The sequence below is a fragment of the Patella vulgata genome, chromosome 2, assembly GCF_932274485.2.
Source record: "Patella vulgata chromosome 2, xgPatVulg1.2, whole genome shotgun sequence".
NCBI lineage: Eukaryota > Metazoa > Mollusca > Gastropoda > Patellidae > Patella > Patella vulgata.
This window is the reverse complement of record NC_065880.2, coordinates 90,127,136-90,142,851: the sequence shown is the minus strand read 5'-3', so window position 1 is coordinate 90,142,851 and position 15,716 is coordinate 90,127,136. Positions and strand designations below refer to the sequence as shown.

Sequence of the window (15,716 nt, the reverse complement as noted above, 5' to 3'; positions counted from 1 at the left end):
ACGTCAATAAGGTACTCAAAATTACAGACCTCGGATCAATCAAGTTAAACGTTTATTTTCAAAGATGAATTTTCAGTAACAAAAATATAAAAAAGAAAAAATAATTTGGAATTCATTGATAGATGTATGTGGGGTTATTTCCAGGATATAACAATGAAGCCAAAACCCTTTCAAATAATAATTGTTTAACAGTCAATGATCCATGTCATGGTTTTAGACGTTGACGATCCCAAAACGAAGTTTGCGAAAATGGCGGCCCCCAGACAGCGGGATAGTAAACATGGTATTATGAAAGGAATTAAAAGAGAACGTTCTGGTGAAGGTGGGTATAATGCTAGTAATTGTCCAATGCAAATAGCGGAATACGTTACTGCAACAAAATTCATTTGATTTACACGTTTTGTTAACATCAAAATTATATCGGGCAAGGGGAGGTAAATATAAATATACTGGGAATCAGACCATACGTTTTTTAATCGTTGAGTTTACGATCATTTTCCAGTTAGTTGATTCTTGATTTATTGTTAATATGATTTTTTTCGTTCAGATTTAATTATTCATTTTTGTAAGAGCTAAATCTGTCTTTATTTTGGCTTCAAATCTTATAAATTATAATAGTATGAGCAGTTGCTAGCTCAGTAGCTGTAGTTAACCTGATTTTTTAGGGTCAGTTTCACGGTCTTAATGTTTAAGATTGCCTAGAAATTAGAAATTATTTTTGAGTGATCAAAATTGTTTGTCAATAAGATCATTAACTAAGGATTATTATTATATAAGTGGTTTGGGTGCTCGAAAGGTTAAATGCACGCATGTCAGATCATAAGGTGAAAGGTCTGTCATTGAGTCAATTTCAATTCCCTGCACGTACGAGGCAAGGAGAAAGGTCCACGTCCCAAAATCATGGGTTTTCTCCAGGTTCTCCAGTTTCCTCCCACTTCTAAATTAATGAAATAAAATTGAACAATGCGTTAGTCCCGAAATATCTAGTTGTGTCGAGTGGATGTCTCTATTATTTCTATTTATAGCTGTCAATCAATCTGGTGTTAAAAAGAGACTGATAGAACAAGTTAAAACAGAGACAGAGGATTCTAAAGATGAAGTGAAAGGCAAGTTTTTATTATTTTGTTCTTCATTCAGGTTCATACATGTACAATGTATACAGGGCGTTGGGTGGCCGAATGGTTAGCACGTGCGTATTGTGTCAAAAGGTCTGTCATTGAGGCAACTGGTGTGTTTTAGATTCCCTGTCCAACCTCGTGGGTTTTTTCCTGGTCCTCGGCCCTCGGGTATCCTCCCACTGCTAAAGACCCCTACGCGCAAGCGAATTATTGAAATTAAATAGTCCCCAAATGACCTGGTTTGTGTCAAGTACGTGTAGGGGCGTTAAACCCATTTTCTCTCCCTCTCTCTCTCTCTCTCTCTCTCTCTCTCTATCTCTCATATACATATAGGGCTGACCTTAAAAATATCTTTGTTTCACCAAACCCGACCCACAATCGAGGAGAAGGGTCGGTAGGTCGTTTTTTTTTTTCAGATTTTTTTTTTAGTTAGTTTTAGTTAGTCGGTCGCGTTAGGCGAAACAAAGATATTTTTAAGGTCAGCCTAGCCAGTCATTGTTTTTTAAGGCGAGTGATCGTTCTCAAGCGCCTCCCACTCACCTGAATGTCGATCGAGGGGAGCTTTTTCTCCCTCTCCTTAAAATTAAAAAACGCTCTCCTTTACAAAGTCATAGGGGGTTTATTGTCATTTATGAAACCAGGAATGACCCCCTAACATGCAGTTATTGATCTTCAGAACCATTTCCCATACACACAACTAATCACTTGCCTTAATATCAGATCACTCTCCTCAATTTCTAAATCATTCTCCTTATCGAAACTGGGAAAGCTTTTTTAGGGGAGCGATTTTTTCAATTTGTTGATTAAGGGAAGCTTTATTCGGCTCTCCTCTAAAATACAAACAACGACGACTGTATATAGCCTGAGAACAAGTTGCCACCAACCTCCACAGTAATATCCGACTAAAGTTTAAGAAATTAATATTTTTTGGGCAGGGTCTGTGTAAATATTTTATAAATCCTAAGAATTTACTTTCATTTCAGTTACTCCAGTAAAAGGTTCCAAAGTTGACAGAAGTCGTTCATGTCCTTATTTGGACACAATCAACAGGTGGGTAACTTGATCGTGGAGCGCATCACACATAAGCAACACTGCAGACCCAACACAGTACACACCATATACACAGACACAACACACCATATACACAGACACAACACACCATATACACAGACACAACACACCATTTACACAGACTCAACACACCATATACACAGACACAACACACCATATACACAGACACAACACACCATATACAGGGACACAACACACCGTATACACAGACACAACACACCATATAAACAGACACAACACATATACACAGACACAACACATCATATACACAGACACAACACACCATATACACAGATACCACACAGTACACAACACAGTACACACAATATACACAGACATTGCAAGCAATAAACAACAACTGTATTTAGTAAATATATCAGATTAAGTGAATGCATTTAGGGGTCAGCCATAAGAGTCCACTGTTCTGTACAGTCCCGGGCAGAAAACCACTCGCTGACTTTTATACAAGAAACTTTAGATTGATGTCTGTGATTGTTATTTGAGTAGGGGATTGGGTGACTGTATGGTTTAACATGTGCACGTTATATCATTAGGTCTGTTATTGAGTCATGTGCCGTGATTTTGATTCCCTACTTGTACGTGACACGGAGTAGGGTTGCCTGTCCAACCTCTGGTTCCTCCCACTAATAATTAAGACCCCTACGCGCAAGCAAATTATTGAAATAAAATTGAACCATCTTAGTCCCGAAATGACTTAGTTTGTGTTCAGTGGACGTTAAACCCTATTTCTCTGTGGGTTTTTTTTGACTACAATATTGTGAAAGATGAATCAGTCCAAAAATGGTTCAATACTGTTTGATATTTACAAGGCTATGATGTAGTGAACATTTATCTACACAATTCTACCTGTGCAACGACGGATAAAACAGTTACCTGTGGTAGATTTAGTTTTTATACCCCCACATTTTCATGTGGACTTATATTGTCGTCGCCCCTGTCCGTTCGTATGTACGTCCGTCCGTCCACAATTGTTTGTGAACAGTCTACAGGTCACAATTTTTATCCGATTTCAATGAAACTTGAAGTATAGGTTTATCACCCTAAGATCTCGGTTCCTTTCGATATTGCCATCTATCGGACCGTAAATTCATGGATTATGGCCCCTGATTGTACGAAAAATCACGTTTTTAGCTTGTGAACACTGTAGAGGTCACAATTTTTATCCGATTTTGTTGACACTTGAAATGTAAGTTTATAACACAAAGATCTCGGTTCCTTTCGATACTCGCGCATAACGGACGGTAACTTCATGAATTATGGCCCCTGATTGTACGCAAAAACACGTTTTTTGGCTTGTGGACCCTATAGAGGTCATAATTTTTATCCGATTTAAAAAAACGTGTTAATATATTACTGTTAGACCCTAAGGACGGCTGAGTTAGAATTTCGTGAAAATCGGCCCAAAACTGACAGACAAAATGGCCGCCCTTCGTTCTCAAATAGCGTAAATATATGGTATATCAAGGTTGTGGACCCTATAGAGGTCACAATTTTTATCCGATTTTGTTGAAACTTAAAATGTAAGTTTATAACACAAAGATCTCGGTTCCTGTCGATATTCGCGCATATCGGACCGTAACTTCATGAATTATGGCCCCTGATTGTACGAAATATCGCGTTTTTAGCTTGTGGACCCTGTAGAGATCATAATTTTTATCCGATTTAAAAAAACGTATTATTATTTCGCCGTTATACCCTAAGGACGACTGAGTTCGAATATCATGAAAATCGGCCCAAAACTGACAGACAAAATGGCCGCCCCCCGTTCTCAAATTGCGTAAAAATAGGTATATCAAGGTTGTGGAACCTATAGAGGTCACAATTTTTATCTGATTTTGTTGAAACTTGAAATGTAAGTTTATAACTCAAAGATCTTGGTTCCTTTCGATATTTGCGCATATCGAATTGTAATTTCCTGTATTGTAGGAAAAATCACTTTCGTTTTAGCTTGTTTTCTATCCATCTCTCGAAAATGTGGGCGTATCCTGCCTGGCAGCCGCTGGTTCTCTTTCAGGTGAATTTGAAACAAATAAAATGAAATGCTGGTTAAAGATACATTATGTAAGATTTAGATAAAGAGCTAGCCATTCTTGCTATAATGGTCCGAAAATAGACAATTTCATTTAAATTACCGGTACTCTATTGCGAGCGAAGACATTAGCCTTTGAGGGGTTGACAAGATGTTTGCAATAATTTCAACAACCATACTGGTTGTTCGAAGCTAAGTTTCGCTCTTCCATTTCTAGGTTAATTCAAAATATGGCTGAACTGTTCTAATCTATTTAATATCGGAAAAATCCAATGCCATCGAGAGTTGATTATGGCCTGGATAAGTTAATTAATGCCTAATTAATAATTTAGAAAAAATTTCAGGCCTAAGAAAGACCTGCAATAGGCAGATTTACCTCTTGCATAATGTATGTTTAATATAATATTGTTCTGCTCAGACTGGGTTAATGAAGGCAAGCATACTTCATGCAGTGTGCTATGAGAGAAATTTTGCCCGGACAGCGGCACTACAGCATACTCTTATATTGAATTCCAACTGTCAACAGGTCTTTTACGTACATACCAATGTATACACACAGGCCTTGGTTTTCCGTTCCATCCGAATAACTAGACAGTTGTCCTGCATCACTGACTAGAGGAAACTATGGCGGAAAATTCTGAGGTACTTTCTCGTCCAGCACTAGTAATGAACCTGAGACCTCTCACTGAGCCACTGCAGCTCCAAAGAATCTGAAATAAACGTTTATGTACACATACTATTATTAATTAATATTTCAATTAAATTGAATTTTCTATTTTCAGATCTCTTTTAGATTTTGATTTTGAGAAACTTTGTTCAGTGTCTTTGTCACATATCAATGTTTATGCCTGTCTGGTTTGTGGAAAATATTTTCAAGGTAATATTAAACTACTTGAGTACCTGTAGTCCAATTGTAGCAAAGGCCAACTTAAAGGTACATTATGGAAGATTTGCTGAAAATTTCAGTCAAATTTATCCACATTCTGAAACGAGAATTTAGTGATTGAATTTTGGGCCTAGCCTCGATCATCAGTACTAAAGTCGGTACAATAAAAAAACATAGTCTTGATTATCCATTTTTCTGATTTAATCATGAATGAGTGTTGGGCAGCAGATTGGATTATAATCCAGTAAATATCACAGGCGAGCGATGATATTATGCAAGAGCTAAATCTGTCTATTGTTGGTCTTTCTTTAGTCCTGAAATGTTATCTAAATTATTAGTTAGACATTAATTAACTTATCCAGACCATAATCAACTCATGATGCCATCACTAGCCTACGATATATAACAACTCTTCTAGATCCTAATGTTAGTAAAGACAAGTAAAACGAAATTTTGAACTATAAAAAACGAAACAAAACAGGATCCGTCTTTTAATCAGATTGGTTCTAAAAACCTACATTTTTCAAATGTCAATCCCTGTTAGCCTATAATAGAAATAGGCACAATAAACTGGAAACCATAGTAATTATAAATGTATTATTTCAGGTCGAGGTAACAACACTCATGCTTATACCCACAGTGTATTTGAAGGTCATCATGTATTTTTAAATTTACAAACTCACAAGTTTTACTGTATTCCTGATAATTATGAAATAAAAGATTCTTCTCTCGAAGATATTATAGTAAGTTGATCGCTTTCCATCAGTTTGGGGGGTTGGATAGCCGAATAGTTAGCACGTACATGCTGTATCATAAGATCTGTCATTGAGTCAGCTGGCGTGGTTTCGATTCACCGGTTGTATGTGACAAGGAGTAGGGTCACCTGTCCAACCTTGTGGGTTTTCTCCGGGTTCTCGGGTTTCCTCCCACTGCTATAGACCCCTATGCTCAAGGGATTTATTGAAATAAAATTGAACCATATTTTGGTCCCGAAATGACCTAGTTTGTGTCGAGTGGATGCTAAACCCCATTAATTTTTCTTGCCCAAAAAAATTAGTAGCTGTTTTTTTCGTAAGTATGTGTTATAGTTTAATGTCAGGGCATGTTTCTTTTGAAACAGTATTTCTGCAACAAATGTATAACACATAAATATATTTGAATAATTTCAGTAAATGTACATGTATAATAACACATGAATATATTTTAATCATTTCAGTAAATATATAATAAGGCATGAATAAAGTTTAATGGTAATAACATGTATAATATATAATATTTAACAATTACAGTAAATGTATAATAATTAGAGTAAATGTATATTTTATAATTTCAGTATGTGTTAAATCCAACGTTTACAGCTCGAGATATCAAGAGATTAGATATTACAGCCAAGATGTCCAGAGCTTATGATAATACAACTTATCTTCCTGGTAGGTTTATTACTTTATTGGAGCTGCAGTGGCTCAGTTATTAAGAAGTTCGCTAGCTAACCCAGAGGTCCCCTGTTCGATCCCGGTGACAGCTGTTTAGTCGTTCCAAGGGATTCGAAAAAAATGAGGTTCCGTGTACACATTGACGTAAAAGAATTCTTGATATAAGAGAGTAGGCCGTAGTGCCACTGTCCAGGCAAAATTTCCCCCATAGCACACTGGATGGCATGTGCCTGTTGTTATTAGCCAAGTCGGAACAGAAAGTAGGATGTTAACCCCTTTTGATTTCAGTGACGAGGGTCAAGACAGCACTGGTTTCCTAACCTGGAGGTCCCGGGTTCGATCCCGATGTTGTCCGAGAAAGTTGCTGGGGATAATTCTGTGTATTTGATTGTTTTCCAGGTATTGTTGGTTTAAATAACATCAAAGCTAACGATTACTGTAATGTTATTCTACAGGTAAGCTATTCAATGTATATTACATTACGCATGTCACAATTACTATTCAATATACCTTACATTGTGCATGTACGTTTATTGTTAAATATATCTTACATTGTGCATGTCACAATTACTATTCAATATACCTTACATTGTGCACGTCAATATTACCGTTAAATAAACCTTACATTGTGCATGTCACGATTACTGTTCAGTATACCTTGCATTGTCTGTATTTTAAGACATTGCGTAATATATTGAAACGACACTCAGCTAACGCCGCTTACAGTATCAATATAATACTTAATGTCTCGCTCTTGACCATTAAAACATACACAGTGTGTTATTTGAAAGTTTGAATTGTTTCGTCATATTTATTTCAGTCGTTATCCCATGTTACACCATTGAGAAATTTCTTCCTGCAAGAAGAGAATTATAAAAAGATAAAACGACCACCAGGGGATCAGATGGTTCTCCTCGTCCAGAGATTCGGAGAATTATTACGTAAACTATGGAATCCGAGAAATTTTAAAGCTCACGTTAGTCCTCATGAGATGTTACAAGCTGTTGTTCTGTGTAGTCGCAAAAAATTTCAGATCACACAACAAGGTAAATAACTCTTCTTTCTTTGAACTTTGAAAGGCTCATACGGAGGGAGAGAGAGAGAGAAATAGGGTTTAACGTCCAACCGCACAAACCAGGTCATTTCGGAACTAACATATGGTTCAGTTTTATTTCAATAATTAGCTTTCGCGTATGTGTCTTTAGCAGTGGGAGGAAACCGGAGGACCCGGAGAAAACCCATGAGGTCGGACAGGCGACCCTTCTCCTTGTCATGTACAACCGCGGAATCGAAACCCCGCCAGTTGACTCAATGACAGATCTTACAATACAGCGCACACACGCTAACCATTCGACCATCCAACCGGGCTAAATTTCCCTGATAGCACCCGGAGAAAACCCATGAGGTCGAACAGGTGACCCTTCTCCTTGTCATGTACAACCGCGGAATCGAAACCCCGCCAGTTGACTCAATGACAGATCTTACAATACAGCGCGCAGTGCTAACCATTCGACCATCCAACCCTCCGGAATTCGATATAAGAGTAGGCCATAGTGCCACTGCCCGGGCCAAATTTCCCTGATAGCACAATGTATGGCGTGCATGTATGTGTGTATGTCCATCTTCATTAGCCCAGTATAGGAGCAGAACAGTAGGACATTAAACCCCATTTCTTTAGATTATGATGATCCTATAGATATGTTGTCATGGTTTTTATTGTTTTACAGGTGACCCTATTGATATGTTGTCATGGTTCTTGTTATTTTCCAGGTGATTCTATAGATAATGTTGTCATGGTTTTTATTGTTTTACAGGTGACCCTATAGATATGCTGTCATGGTTTTTAAACTCTCTACACACGGCTATGAACGGAACAAAGAAACTGAACAGCTCCATAATCAATAAAACATTTCGTGGAAAGATGAAAGTTTGTTCTAGAAAAGAACCAGCCGTTGATCTAACCGATCAGGAGAAAGCTCAGCTTATGCTGACACCTGATTATAAAGGTAAACAAACTATTATCACTTGTTTTATTGTGAGACGAAAGGAGTTGGGTTGTCACGTGGTTTACTGCATGCACTTTAGATCATAAGGTCTGTCATTGAGTCAAGTGACATGGTTTCAATCACAAGCTTGTGTGTGACCAGAAATAAGGTTGCCTGCCCAAACTGCTAAAGACGCCTACCTGTGGATGAATTATTGAAAAAAAGTGTACATCAAACTCTGTTTCGTTCTCTTTCTGTCATTCATTAAACTCCAGGGCCCTGTTTCTCGAAATCTTAACTAAAGATAAAATCCAAATTTTAGTAGATACTTCAATTTTGATTGGCTACGCACTAAAATCAATCTAATATTATCCAATCAAATTACTAAAATTTGGATTTTATCTTACTTTAAATTTCATGAAACAGGCCCCTGTTTTATTCTACTGAAGTTTGTTGTACTACACTGTCTTGATAATCAAGTCTACTCTCTCCATCTACATCATTTAATGATGCAGTAGTTAGTTTGTCCAACAATCTTCTGAACTCAACTTCTTTTTTTTTTTTTTGAACAAATATTTTATTCAGAAGTCGAAAGGCATTGAGGAACAGGCATAGGCTGAACTCGATTGATCCTTATCTTACCTTAATTCTAATTTTGATTCATTGCAGAAACTATCGAGGAAATCCCCTGGTTGTATCTAACATGTGACATACCAGCCCCTCCTCTTTATCCCGATGAACTACGTGAAAACATTATCCCGCAGGTGCCCTTTGCGACTGTTCTCTCCAAATTTAATGGAACATCAGAGAAAGAGTATAAGACCCATAAGGACAGTACCTTTAAGAAATTTGAACTGACTCGACTACCTCAGTTTATCATCATCTACTTTAAGGTAAGACTCGCTTTTTGGGGGTCAGAAACGTATTTTAAAAGCGTTAAAGCACCTGGATTTTACAGATCCTTCCAAAACATCTGCTCCCTCAGAGAGGCTGAATTATGAGCTATTTACTTACCGTTATTTTTGCTGGTTTTCCTTAAGACTCGGATTATTCATACTGTCTGTCTGTTCAGGTTAGCGGTTACACTAGGGCTCTTCCGAGATTGAAATATAGTGTATAGGGGTAGCTCGGATTCGGGAGTATCATAGGCCTTGTGACGATGGTCTACCGCTTCTGGTTTCGGAGCTATGCTACTTCCGTTTTATGGTCAAACGCTAGTAGTCATTAAAGTATCGCCATCTTGGTACCAAGGCTACATCAGGTTAACCAGCCAACCGCTAGTAGTTATTAAAGTATTGCTGTCTTGGTACCAAGGCTACATCAGGTCAACCAGCCAACCGCTAGTAGTTATTAAAGTATCACCATCTTGGTAACACGTTATAGTGTTCTGCTTACAGAGTTATGCTACTTCCATTTAGTTCATGGCTCCATCGCTTGTGACTTATAATTCAATCATTTTGAATTTTTGTTTTATTTTTTTTTCTGTATTTCTTAATTTCGTATTTCTTTTTTATTGTCAGGAATTCATTGTTTCTTAGAATGAATAAATAAATAAACAACTAGATAAATACATATATATTTGAGGCAGTTCAGGGAACAGTAATTCCATCAGTTTTAAAACCTAATTCTTGATGTGTTGATATTTTTCAGAGATTTACTAAGAATTATTTTGTATTTGAGAAGAATCCAACTATTGTTAATTTTCCTATCAAGTAAGTTGTTTATATTTGGGCAGGTGTCAGGGGGGTTGGATGGCTGAATGGTTAGCATGTGCACGCTGTGTCATAAGGTCTGTCAATTGAGCCAACTGGCATGGTTTCGATTCCCTGGTTGTATGTGACAAGGAGTAGGGTCGCCTGTCCAACCTCATGGATTTTCTCTGGGTCCTCCAGTTTCCTCCCATTGCTAAAGACCTCTACGAATTATTGAAATAAAATTGAACCATATGTTAGTCCCGAAATGACCTAGTTTGTGTTAAGTGGAGGTTAAACTCTCTCTCTCTCTCTCTCTCTCTCTCACACTCACGATTTAATCACCTTTAGTAACATGACAACATTTTGGTGTATTTTAACCTGAAACCTTATGTTAAAACCTCGTTGTTTACCTATAATATTGATTCATTTACAGGAATATAGATTTTGGTGATTTATTATCACCTGAAGTACGAGCAGCACATCGTAATACTGTTTACGATTTAATGGCTAATGTGGTACATGATGGGGAACCCGGGCCGGGAAAAGGAACGTACAGATGTCATATACAACATAAAGTAAGTACAGATTATCCGACTGGGCTATGAGAGGAATTTTGCCTGAGCAGCTGGCCTATTCTTATATTGAATTCCAACTGCCAAGGGATCTTTTACGTGCACGCTAATGTATACATGGGACCCCGGTTTTTCGTCCCCCAGAATGACTAGACAGCTGTCAATTGCTCTGTCCTGCATCACTGACAAGGGGAAACCGCGTCGAAAAAATCCTTATGAACTTTCTCAGCTAGTGCAGGGATTGTCATATATACTATTCAAAAAAAGTAGGGGATATTTGATTTTTAAGTGTTATTAAAGTCACCTAATGAAACTGACGAAGAAACAAATGACAAAATGAAATGAAGTTCACATTCATCGATTTATTCCAAATGATCGTTAGACTAAGTAAGGCACAGACTGACCATTATAAGGGTAAAATGATACCGGGGGTCAAACAGCAAAGTTACCACAGCATCACAACCAAGTCAGTAACGGGTAAATCCTCCTCTGTTTGCCAAACAAGCATTGATCCGACGTGGCATACTCCTAATGAGACGTCTAAGGTCATTTTGGTCCAGATTGTCCCATTCCTGTTGCAACGCAGCAGCAAGTTCTTGGACATTGGCAGGACGTTGTTGACGTTGACGTTACCTCTGTCCAAGCATGTCCCAGACATGCTCGATGGGGGAGAGGTCGGGACTCAGTGCTGGCCAAGGTAATGTGGTGATGTTCTGTTGTTGGAGGTAACCTGTAACGATCCTGGCCCTGTGACATCTTGCGTTGTCATCCTGGAAGATGAAACGGCGGCCATGACGTCGTGCGAACGGCACACCATGGACTGCCAAGATGTTGTCCCGGTAGTACTGGCCTGTAACACGCCCTGCAACAACATGTAAAGCCGTTCTTCCAGCAACAGTGATGCCTCCCCACACCATAACAGAACCACCCCCAAATCGATCATGTCTGATGACGTTAACGTCTTGGAAGCGCTCGTTTCGACGACGCCACACCCTCCTACGTCTGTCCAAAAAATCTACAGTGAACCTTGACTCATCTGAAAACATCACATTGCTCCAGCGTCGATTATCCCAGTGTTGACAATCCCTACACCAACGACGTCTTGGCTGAATGTGATGATCTCTCAAACAAGGGATCACGCGAGGACGTCGGGCGCGAAGGTGACCCCTATGCAGTCGATTCCGAATCGTCTGGCCACTCACTCTCACACCAGTGTCTGTTTGAAGACGAGCGCTGATCTGATTTGCTGTGATGACACAATTTCTCAAGGCCAAGGTACGGATAAATCGATCCTGGGCTTGAGTTGTCGCCCTTGGTCGACCTGAGCGTGGTCTGTCCTGTACAGATTGTGTATCACGGTATCTGGACCATAGCCTGCTTATGACAGACTGAGAAACATTCATCGTCCGCGCCACAACCGCCTGTGTTGTGCCGATCTGTAGCATGCCAAGGGCACGTAACCTTTCATTTTGGGTAAGCCGACGCATATCAAAATTTGTTTTCTGGTCACTAAAACAATTAAACTGATGTTTCCACCCTGGAATTCAATGCCACAATGACTGTAACATTCAAAGTCAGAGTCGTGCAAATCTTGGGTTGGACCCCAATGATGATCCCAAGCATCACCTGCATTCCATGCGGTAGCTATTGGTGCGTTTGGGCGTCACATGTAACTGGAAATGTTTCTTCTGTTAGGTTCTATAGTGACTTTTTTCGTAGTCATTTGCATATTTTAGTATTATGCCCCCAAAATCAAATATCCCCTACTTTTTTTGAATAGTATATAAGCCTTTTTTACACACACACACTGTAGTTTTACACCAGGGATGCTACTTCACCCGTATATATTCTGGACTTATCTTATGCTGTTTTCCAAATGTCCGACCAGGAATATGCCCAATGTGACATCAAGATATGGTGAATAATATTCCAAATTCCAACATATATTGACTGTACTGAGTGTATAACTACTACTCAACCCGATCATCGTTGATAATAGACAGGATTGATTAGGTAATTACGTGACCAAACCTGGTATGGTGTAAACACCTACCTTAATTAATTAAATTTAAACATCCGACATCATCCTTGGCTTTTCTCAATTGTATTTAAAACATGCTTTCATCTTCCTCTAGTCGTAAGAGTGGGGGTTATAGAAGTACTTCCGTTATAAGTTAAATAGCCCAAGGCCGCGCTTTCATCTTCCTCTAGTCGTAAGAGTGGGGGATATAGAAGTACTTCCGTCATAAGTTAAATAGCCCAAGGTCACTCTTTCATCTAAATCTGGCACTGTACATAGAGTAACCTAATGTAATTTCTATTTTTTTGATGATTTGTCTTGCCGGGTGATATATTATATGTTTATTATAACAGGGTACAGGTAAATGGTACGAGATGCAAGATTTACATGTGGCTGATATATTACCTCAGATGATAACATTATCAGAAAGTTATATACAGGTATGGTATATTATATAACCTCATATACAGGTATCGTATATTACCTGATATACAGATATCGTATATTATATTACATAACCTAATTTCTCCCAAACAGTGATGTTTCCTCCTTCTCTTTGTTGGGTGTTCGAACCCTGCATTTGCCAAGAAAGTTCATCCACATTTTCTGATGTGGTTCCCCCTTGTCAGTGATGCAGGACGGGAGGGGCTGACAAAGACTGCTGTCTAGTCATCCGGATGGGACGAAAAACCGAGTTCCCGTGTACACATTGGTGTGCACGTAAAAGATCCCCCGACAGTTGGAATTCAATATAAGAGTAGGCCATAGTGCCGCTGTCCGGGCAAAATTTCCCTCATAGCACACTGTATGGCGCATGCCTGTCTTCATTTGCCCAGTTCGGAGCAGAACAATAGGACATTAAACCCCATTTCATTTCATTTATTCTAATAATAGAATGGAACATGGTAACCATCACATTTTTAGTTTAGTCTATTGTAATAATAGAATGGGAGCCAGTAAGTGGGTCCCATAGAAAGTTTTATATAGTGTTTGATAACCGGGTGACCATGCCCTGCATAATGAAAAGGTTCATCATTTTCAATATTTATATATTTTTTTTTGTTTAGATATTTGAGGTGAGAAAAGACATACCTAATCCATTTTATAAAAAACGTGCTGATGATGACATGGACCTGGAAACACCAACTGAATCCTGAAACACTAACTTGATGTACCTGAACGACGAGCTGATGACATGGACCTGGAAACACCAACTGAATCCTGAAACACTAACTTGATGTACCTGGACAACGAGCTGATGTCATGGACCTGGAAACACCAACTGAATCCTGAAACACTAACTTGATGTACCTGATACTCGTAACAACTTACTGGATGATAAACACATGCTGGTTGTTGGTGATGATCTATAGACAGCTGTTGATTCATCATGTACAACCGTTAATTCAAGGGTTAGGGTTCAACATGATGTACAACCTATCTGTTACTTCTGTATCGTTTTTTCAAGGGTTAGGGTTAGGGTATGACAGCTGTTGATTCATCATGTACATTCTGTTTGTTGCTTCTGTACAGTTTATTCAAGGGTTAGGGTTAGGCAGCTGTTGGTTCATGATGTACAATCTGTCTGTTGCTTCTGTACTGTTTATTCAGAAAGAATTTAAAACATGTTTTAAAACATAACTCTTGGCCACATCAAAACAAACCCACCACACTGATTAGCAGTGAATATTCGCTTGGCCTCTACTGTCACTGATAGGGATGAAATCTGTGCTGCTTAATGATCCTCCAATATAAATTTTTTTCCTTCTGCAAATGAAAATCTGTAACATTTTCTTTAAGTATTAGAAAAATAAAGGTGTTTGAAATATATTTAGGTAAACAATATTCCCTGTGTATGTAAAATAGGTGTGTAAAATGAGTAAAAGTCTCCATTCTGCCCGCACTATTATATAATGTATACACTGTATATGTTATATTTACTAGTGTGAATTATATAATGTATACACTGTATGTATATTGTATAATGTATACATTGTAATATGTTATATATACTAGTGTGTATTATATAATGTATATATTATACTAGTATGAGTTATATAATGTATACATTGTTGCTAGTATATATGTGTTTTATATAACATCTACATTCTAGTATAAATATGTAGAAGTGTATATACTGTATACAAGGTCATATATACTAGTATATTGTATACATTGTATATGTTATAGAATTATGCTAGTATACATTGTAGATTCTATAGTATTACTATGTTAAATTATGTATGTTTTGTAATATAAACAATGTATACATTGTGTATATATACATGTACTAGTATGTATATGTGTTATATAATATATACTATATACATTGTGTATATATACTAGTATGTATGTGTTATATAATATATACTATATACATTGTGTATATAATACTAGTATGTATGTGTTATAGAATGTATACATTGTGTATGTATACTAGTGTTTATGTGTTACATAATATATACTATATACATTGTGTATATGTAGTATGTATTTTATATATTGTGTATACCGGTACAGTGTACATAATAAACAAGTTAGGGTTTAATTTTGTGTAAAATGTACATCTTGGCTTACACTTATTATATGTTCACATTAAAGCCATTAAAATATAATCTTGATATTTATTACTTCTCAAGATGTCCAGCTTTGCCAAAACTTTAATATATGATCCACACGAATCTTTAGTTGGGGGGGGGGGGGCTCACCCTAACCCTGGGGTTTTTCATCCGAGTGATTAAGCTCTCCAACAGTTTTCAAAGGAATATATCTCCAAAGAATGGGATTTAGATATGATAAAAGTTCTTGCGGGGGTGGGGGGAGTGACCGAATCATCTGATGTGTGCGTTTTAGATCATAAGGTCTGTCATTGAGTTAGTCAAGGGCT

General features: G+C 37.8%; 1 protein-coding gene across 2 annotated transcripts; it reads left to right on the top strand.

Moving 5' to 3' along the window:
- The first annotated feature begins 212 nt into the window (after positions 1-212).
- LOC126810083 (U4/U6.U5 tri-snRNP-associated protein 2) lies at positions 213-15,434 on the top strand. Of its 2 annotated transcripts, XM_056099162.1 has the most exons (15): positions 213-322; positions 1,026-1,106; positions 2,102-2,168; positions 5,022-5,116; positions 5,732-5,868; positions 6,459-6,555; positions 6,958-7,013; positions 7,379-7,604; positions 8,373-8,564; positions 9,213-9,436; positions 10,194-10,255; positions 10,671-10,812; positions 13,183-13,269; positions 13,897-14,004; positions 14,141-15,434. In XM_056099162.1, exons 1-14 carry the CDS (start codon positions 250-252, stop codon positions 13,984-13,986), a joined length of 1,629 nt encoding a protein of 542 aa, XP_055955137.1. In that variant the 5' UTR covers positions 213-249; the 3' UTR covers positions 13,987-14,004; positions 14,141-15,434. The 2 variants fall into 2 exon arrangements, with proteins under 2 accessions (XP_055955137.1, XP_050390998.1); XM_050535041.2 differs by having other exon boundaries at positions 13,897-15,434.
- Positions 15,435-15,716: the final 282 nt, after the last annotated feature.